The 8,728-nt window shown below is 46.0% G+C and overlaps 1 protein-coding gene across 10 annotated transcripts in view; it reads left to right on the top strand.

Annotated features, from left to right (window-relative positions):
* The first annotated feature begins 1,499 nt into the window (after positions 1 to 1,499).
* The window catches only part of LOC126543373 (venom allergen 5-like), a 368,390-nt gene continuing 361,161 nt past the window's right edge, over positions 1,500 to 8,728 (top strand). For 2 of the 10 annotated variants that reach the window (XM_055062115.2, XM_055062111.2), the window contains exons 1-3: positions 1,500 to 1,866; positions 4,282 to 4,547; positions 7,993 to 8,083. In XM_055062115.2, the coding sequence (XP_054918090.2) occupies positions 1,845 to 1,866; positions 4,282 to 4,547; positions 7,993 to 8,083 (379 nt within the window). In that variant the 5' untranslated portion in view covers positions 1,500 to 1,844. The other 8 variants (XR_008608778.2, XR_008608777.2, XM_055062113.2 and 5 more) reach the window with 7 other exon arrangements.

The following is an 8,728-nucleotide window of genomic DNA, read 5'->3' as shown; positions in this document are numbered from 1 at the left end:
GTACGGAAGCCAATGAAAATGATTGTCAAAGTGAAGAACCACCCTTCCCGCCTTCACTTCTTCGGACCGCATAAATCAAATGGACACACTAGCAACGCTTCCAAAATATACTGCAGACCTCGGTAGCAGTGTTCAATGGTTGCGGCTCAAATTATCGTTTACATAATTTGGTAGACGTGATGAGGGCTTGATGACCCCGACAACGGTGTGACGAATGTTGAATTACGACGATGGAGGAGCAAACAGCATGACGACAACGGAATCACGACAGCGTCACTACGTTGGCATGGCAATGGGTACCTTAATAAAATTTGTCTCTGCTCAAGATGGAGACACTGTCGCTGTCGCCGCCATCTTGGATCAAACGCGGGAAGCCGTGCAAAGGCCCGTGTTCTGATTGTCGCTTTTTACGAGACAGCAACGTCCAAATTTCGATGACTGCTGAATATTAGTACTTAAGCGTGCAGTTTGCATTCCTGTATACCCATGAAGGACCAAGCAATAGCACACGCCTCTTAAAAGAAAGATATCTCGTCCAAGCATCATAGCATGGAAATATTACGCTAATTAACTAAACCGACAAGCGTAAGAAGTTGAATATAAAGAAAGGTATCAAGAGAACGTATTTATGCTAGCTGCTGTGATTTCTAATAGGTAGAAAGCCAAACACGCATTACCTTGCAACATAACCTTCCACCGTTGTATGGCTCAGTATACAGACAGTTGACATAGCAGAGCAGAGGTTACCTGCCACATCATTCACACGCAAAACATGCCATTTAAACTGTACTGAAAATATTTTTTTCAAAATTGTTACATTCTCAAGACTGTGAGCGAAGAAAATCAATTAAGTTACATATCTACATTTACAAATTAAACACATTACCTATTGGCTCAACATTTTTTACTAAACAAAGCTATCAAAAATGACATGGGTGAGTACACAAGCCAAGCATTCATTCTTTAAATGTTGTTAATATGGGTGGGCGGATAATTCTTAATTTCTACTACTAGTCAAAGAGTTGAATTCCGGGGTTTCCGGGCTTTTACGTGCCGAAACCACGATATGATTAAAGGCCCGCCGTATTTTTGACCACCAGAGGATATTTAACGTGCCCCCAATGCACGGGACACGGGCGTTTTTGCACTTCGCCTCAATCGAAATGCTGCCACCGCAGCCGGGATTCGATCCTGCGACCTCGTTCTTAGCAGCGCAACACCATTGCCGCTGAGCCACCGCGGCGGGTTTAGTCAGGTGGTTACTGCTATTCTATTCGTATTTGACTCAAGAATTCACTATTCGCTTAGTTTCTTTCGGATACGTAATGGATAAAAACAGTTGTTGGAGTGTGGAGGAAAACATAATTGATGTGAGGATTGTTCCGAATTATTCTGCTGCAGCTGCGGTTGTTGCGCTGGGGCACCACTTTCTAAAAGAACGCACGGGGCAGAAAGCTTTTGCTTAATAATTTCCAGTATTCAACAACAATGGATCGGTTTTAGGTAGCCTATGTGTGCGGAGTTCTTTCGATTCGTTATTTGGCCCGAATCACCTGAGGCACCATGGCAATGACTCATGAAAGAAGGGAACTGTGGCCAGATGCACGTGCAGCGTTGTGGTCGGAAAAGGAGAGAATTGTTATACGACAGTCCCGCGCAATGTTTTAAAGCTATGTAAACGTGGTGATCCAGGCCAAGTAACGAATCGAAAGAAATTGGCATATGTAGGCTGCCTAAATGTGGACAAGGATAACCCCGTGCTGGTGAACCACCACCGTTATCGGCACCACCATCGGGCAAAGCAGTACTAGTCGAGAACAAGAAACAGCACATTGATATGTTTTATGCGGAATTACTATAACAGATGTAAGTCGGACACTGAAATCGAGTGCGCGAGCCAAGTGCCGGCCCGTGTACGTGGCCCATTACAGTCGAGAAGCACTAAACTGGTGGCTGTGAGGGGTTGGTGAATCTGTTTACAGCTAAATGCTGGAAATCTTGCTTGGTAATCCTGCGTCGTGCTTTCACGTTGCGTCAGCTTCTGGTATAATGACGTTCGCTTTCACTCTGGAGAAGAAGCAAAGCTTTCGCCACGGCCCACACTTATCCTACGAGTCGCCGCAATTGCTGTAGGTGCGGCCAGTTGTGAACGTGACACTCGGTCGGGCTGATGGTCCCCCCACCGCCTGCAGTTTCTGGACCGTGTAAGACCGCACTGCATGGGAAGGGGACGCGCATAATGCACGCGACGGTTTTACTGGTGGGACTTTATTCATAAGGGTGCCCCCTTCCCTCCTTTCTCCGGTCACTCGTGCTTTTCTACGCGCAGCCCCGCCAAGGTGCGCACGCTGCTGGGCCGGCGTGACGCAGCTGCCCCCTGCGTGAATAGGCGCGGCCGCGTGCCACCGCGGCCTCAAAGGGGGCAGACCAGAGGCCGGCAGCTGTGCACCCCCGTCGACAGCGACGGACCACTTGGGCCGCAGTGTCTACGACGCGGGTGTTGGCACTGTGGCGGTAACCTCGCGGTGAGTGCGCGCCCACTTAGCGACCGGGCAGGGCGAAGTAAACAGCCTGCTATCACAATAATAGTGACGTCCACGAGACGCCAGAGTGTGCCTGATTGTGCTTTGGTTTACTTTTCTTCACTCCTTGTGACTGACGTGATCTTTGTTCACACGTTATAAACTACATCACGGCTTTGTTGTTGCGTTCGCGGAGGACGGCATACCATTGGGAGTAGCATTCTCGCCGGAAGCACACTACAGCGGTAAAACGAAAGCAGACTTTTCGCTTCTCGCAGTCAAAACATCGTTTTAAATGTCTATACGAACGCTAGCGTTGCAGTAACGCGTTGTTTTGTCAGCTCTTTAGGTTTCAGCGTAAAGGTGAGCCATTAGGCAAACCATTGCGTCCGTGGTTTCAAACTCTGACGTTGGCGGACTGCCAAACAAACTGGACATTGATAGTGCTGTCTAGCCATGTGCAGTACGTGCGGATGTACACCACACTCGTCGGCATAATTTGCAGCTTTAAAACGCCAGGACGGGGTGTGTTAGGTTTGTATAGTTGTGGCGAGCTTACCTAGATTCATCTTTGTGCGTCCGCTAGATGACAAAGATCCTGTGGTGAGTAGAGAACATCGCCTGGTATAAATCTATTTGTGCGCTTGTGAGATGATCTGGTTATGGTTTGGGAAAATTGCAAATATCTAATCAGTGCTAAAACTGTTTAGTTTCAAATATTCTGCTTGTGATAGAGGAAAATAGGTGCTGTTCTGCAGAAAGAAGAAACAGAAGAAAAAGAAAAGAAAGACGTTTAAAGATCCACATTGAACGGTAGCTACTGGGGTGTTTCTCAGTCCTTGCTATGCCTTCGTCTTATTTTGCACGTTAATGTCATGTTGTAAAGTCAACGTAGTCACTCCTGAGGATGAAGCCATAGTCAGGCAGAGCTGCAGGTCCGCATAAACGGACGATCATCCACTACTTGCGCATAGCAGTGCAATACAAAGTAAACAGACAGCCCTTCTTAAATGTGCGCCGACAGAAGATTGGTGACAACAAAAAGACGTATTGTGCTCATATCCATCGTATCTGCGGTAATTAATTTTCGCTGTTAACGCCACTATGACTCCTAATGAATGCTACATTGTGAGTAAGCTGCACCATATTACACCACTCTTTCTCTAATTCCACTGGTACTCGGGCCCACTATTATCACCAGCACCACATTGATGTGTTTCCCCCCCCGTTCCTTGCATAGCAGCGGCTTCACACAGTCGCATTTGCTTGACTTCGCCAACACTCCTGACCGATGACATTGCGCAGTGCATTATGTTCGCAAGGTGTGCCACGTCGCTACACAGGGTTACCCTGTGGACTTTTTATTGAAAGTTTCTTCGTAAGGCTGTCATCTTATGTACCTGAGCTACTCTTTCTACGAGTTCCCTGCGAATAATAAGAGCAAGAAGAAAAGTTAATGAAAAAAAAAATATTGTGTTGCCACAATGTGGACTTCAAGAAATACAAACGAACAGGGCACAGTGCTCAGCAAAAGGAGCACTGACGAAAAGTATCAAACACACCCTATATGGCGCTTATCTCACACAGGATATCTGGAGCCGAATTCTCCAAGCTTTCAATACGGAAGTGCTCTTTGCTGCTGGTCGGCCACCTTCGCTAATATATGTGCCACATCAGGATTACATGGCAATCACGAGCAATTCTAGCGTACCAACTTCTTTTTATGAATGCCGGCCCTGTTCTTTTTTTTTTTGTTCAGATGTGGCTGGTAGTTACCGTCTGGGTGGTAGTGGCCATTCTAACCTGCGGCCCCAGCGCCGTCTTGGCGCAGCCCTGCAGACCCGCCTACTGGAACACGCGAAACGGTGTCGTGCACACTGCCTGCCAGCCACGCAATCGCAACTGCACTATCCTGGTGCGGGGTCTGTCGAACCACGAGAAGAAGGACTTTCTGCGGCGCCACAACAAACTACGGAGCCTTGTAGCCATGGGCCGGCTCAGGGGCTACAAGCCCGCAGCGAACATGTACGAACTGGTGAGCCCATTGTAGACAAAAGTTAAGGTTAAGGGAAGAAAACTGGCATACTGGGTATACCGAAGCTATAGGAAAGGAAAGAAGAAAATAAAAACACCGAAGGAGAGAGTAATTATCACAGCATCTCGCAGGGCGTTCCGCAGGGCAGTGTTGTCAGTCCGTTTTTATTCAACTGTGCCTTAACAGCCTTGCCACAAAAACTCCCGTCTGGTCTACAGTATTCTCTGTACGCAGATGACATCTGCATATGGGCCTTTGGATCTGATATACAAGACATTCAAACAACGCTGCAAGAGGGTCTTGATAGTATCGACACGTTTTTAAAAGAAAGAGGCATGAGTCTTTCATACGCAAGGGCAGCCGTACTTCCTTTCACTAGACGACAGCTGAATAATTTCCAACTTACGCTTAATGGGCAAGCTTTGATGTTTGTGAAAGAGCATAAATTTCTTGGAGTGATTCTTCACCGCCAGCTGACATGGGTGTCCCACATCCGCGCAATTGAAAAGCAGACCAATGCTGTAATAAACGTACTTCGGCGACTCGCTGGCACAACGTGGGGGGGGGGGGGGGGAATCAGTCTCTTCACTATTACAAGTTCATAACGCACTCATAAAAAAAAAAAAATACTTACTCGGCACCTATTCTCCATAGTTTATCGCAAACTTTTGAGGAACGTCTTCAACGTTTACTGGCAAGGGGGGGGGGGGGGGGGGGGGGGCTGCGAGTGAGTCTTGGGGTTCCGCAGGCTACCTCGAGTTCTTTAGTAATTGCTGAAGCTCGTCACCCACCATACGAACGGTACATACGAACGGTACAGTCATACGAACGGTTGAAAGATGCCGACATATTTATCGCACCTCAACTCAACGCGAGACGCATCCATTAAACCTCGCGCTTACTGAAAGAAAGAAAAGCAAAATTCACGATGTTGTGCGAGAACATCAAGCATTATTACCAAGATTTGAATTATGCAAAGTGGATGTTAGTTACCCTCCCTGGATGTTAACATGTCGTAAAATAGAATTATCGGTTTACGGGATTATATCTAAGAGAGACATGTTCATAGTAGCCGCACAACAACTGGCACTCTTCCAAATTTACTCATTATGTCCTCAGTACATCCACGTGTATACAGATGGTTCGTGTCATAAAAATTCCTCGACTTCAGCATTCGTCATTCCACATTTAGCGCTAGAGCAAACATTTAAATTATCCAGAGAGACATCTTCCACCGTGGCAGAACTGTTTGCAATCCTGTATGCTTTGCGTTTAATAACATCAGAAAAGCATTCGCAAAAATGGGTTATCTTTAGTGATTCGCAAGCCGCTCTCACATTACTACCGAACAATAAGAAAATTTTTTTTTACACTTTGCTATTGTATGAGACGCTCAAAGAACTTACAAAAACAAGCGTAATGAACCACGTAATTGCATTTCAGTGGATACCTGGGCACTGCAATATTCCTGGTAATACTGCAGCGGACCCAGCTGTGAATCGGGCGCACAATAACGCAGAGACAAGCAATCTTCCCCTATTGCGTAGTGAAGTCCGTCTGATCCTGAGACAGATTTCCTGTCACCTCAGCAAAACTACCTGGTTTGATCAGCAAACTAAGAACTCGGAGTTATATTTTATAGACCCATGTATAAACTTATCAATGCCAGAAAAATCTGAGAGACCACCTGCGTCTTGGTACTGCATTTACGAGACACTTCTTGTACAGGATAAACGTTTCTGTAGTCCGCAGTGGTCTTGTGGCCATCCAGACGAAGATGTGCATCATCTTCTCCTCGAGTGCACGAAATACGATCCGCAAAGAAGTGTACTGCAAGCAAATTTGTTGATATTAGACAGAAGACCATTCACCCTAAAAAAGATACCTGGCCCATGGCCAACTGCGGGCCTTCAGAAAAGAGCACTTCTTGCTCTGAAAAAGTCTTTAGAGGACGCCAGCATTTTGGGAAAATATTAAGTTTCAGATGACCTTAATGCGCTAAATGAGTAACATAAACGTTGTTCTGGGTTCAAAATTGATTTATGTGGTGATCGCAACTCTTACGCAATATGTAGAATTCTGTTCGGTATTTGCAGTGTATTACACATGTTATGTGTTTTGGCTGTTGAATATATTTGACTTTATATATGCGTACGTGTGCTGAACTGATGCACAAATTTGCGATTCATGTACTGTTGGACTGTATATTTTTCATTCATTCAGTGTTCTACTGTGTGTCATATTTTGTGTCACTATTCTCCTTTTTTACGCAAATTCGTTTCCTTTGCCAAGTGACAAGGAGTAGACGGTGCCACAGTAAAGGCGCCAACCTCTCCTAATATTCATTAAAAAACAAGAACAAAAAACAGCGTAATTGGTATGACTGGTCCCAAGCGAAACTCAAGCGTATAGAATGGCAAGCAGAAAGTACTGAGGGTGTAATAGCACACGATGTTATTATCATAGTATGCTATTTTATGCTAATATCATAATATACGTATTGTACAATGATAAAATGAATTATTGCAAATTGACAAGATCAAACCAAGGCTGAACTCTTAAGAAGGATGCCTTTGCTAAATAGGCCTAATCTGCACCCCGAAGATAATTTATTGCGCTAGGTACAACCTTTGCCCAGCAAATACCGCATCGACGGAATTTAGTTGACTGCTGCAACTTTTAAATCCACAAACTTGTTTTAATTTATTTTCAGCACAGGTAAAGTCAATACGGGTTGGTAAAGTCAATACGGGTAGGTAAATTTGGCTGGTGCCAAATTTTACCTCGGCGGCTGAGCTTCAGGAGATGGGTCTGATGACGACTGACGTCGTCGGCACGAAAGCTGCGACTACCTGCGCATGTTGGTTGGGTTGGTGTCGCTGGCGACACAACGGGACACCAATATTTCAACGACACTTTCGGGTGTCACCGTGTGTCGACGACTCGGCCGATCTTTGGCGTCAGCGTTATGTCGGTATTGGGGCTGTGTAGTGTGCAATGCGCCTTAAGCAATCATTGATACTACCGGGAAAACATGTATTTCGGAAACTGTTGGAATTACGATAATAACTGTGTACGTGTTGCATAAACGGCTTATCGTAGCTAGTATTAGTTTGTGTATTCCAGGTGACAAGCTACAGCTCGGGCCGCGGCTTGTGACATCACAAGCCGCAAATCAGCATGGTGGTAGTTGCCTCTAGGACAAACTTCCAGTTTACAAACAGAGGCGCCAATATTGAATTGGAGCCCGCAGAAAGTTCTGGATTAAGTATATTTTAGATATTTTTTCTCGCATGTAAAAGTTATATATGGTGGTTGACATTGCCACGCTGGAAACCGTAGTCCAATGGAGGCACTTGTCACCATTCTCTTTTTTTTTGTGCTGCTAGAGTTGCTGAATGGATGTGTACATTGTTGCTGACATGCTTCTTGCAGGTCTGGGACGATGAATTGGCCGAAGTGGCGCAGGCATTGGCCGACCAGTGTGGCGACATGATGCACGACAGAGCGGACGCCAGATTCACTCGTGAGTGTTCGTTGCGCTCTCTTTTACAGTGTTTACTCTGGGGAATCTATTGAACGTCTCCGCCCGTATGCAAAAAAAAAAAATCGGGTGATTTTCATAAAACACAATAACGAATTCTGTGGTGGTATGGGAAATCGAGTCGGCACTCAAGCGTCGACAAGTCCAGTGCTCTAACCACGTCTCCACCTCCGCCGTCCACCTTTACGACGTCTTTCTTTAACTGTTAATGAGCTTTAGGTTAGAGAACCGAGTGCATAATCTGTGAAACCGGCTTTGAGTCGCTAAACACGGTCAATTTCCAGGACTCCCTGTATCGATGAACACAAGTCCACAGCGCAGAGTCACGAGTTCTGCAGCCGTAGACGTCCGGACATGCGATATGTTTAGAATAGTAATGTTATTCCTTTGTCAGTTAATCACCGCGCCGCCAAAACTGGTCGAGTCATCAGTATAGATGTGCGTGCGGTTGCTGTAGTTGTCGCACAGAGGAGTAAACTAAGCTGAGCGCAGATGGCGGTTGCTCAGGTTTTTTCTGAAGTCCTGTAACTGTGAGGGGTACGTGAGCACGGCTCAAGCACAATTGAAGAAACAAAGGCCGGCCGCAGGTGCACACCCTGCTGTAAGCGAGGCACGATGTGCACACAG

The sequence above is a fragment of the Dermacentor andersoni genome, chromosome 1 (assembly GCF_023375885.2).
Source record: "Dermacentor andersoni chromosome 1, qqDerAnde1_hic_scaffold, whole genome shotgun sequence".
Classification (NCBI taxonomy): domain Eukaryota; kingdom Metazoa; phylum Arthropoda; class Arachnida; order Ixodida; family Ixodidae; genus Dermacentor; species Dermacentor andersoni.
The sequence above is the reverse complement of the archived record's forward strand: the minus strand, read 5'-3'. Positions and strand labels throughout refer to the sequence as shown.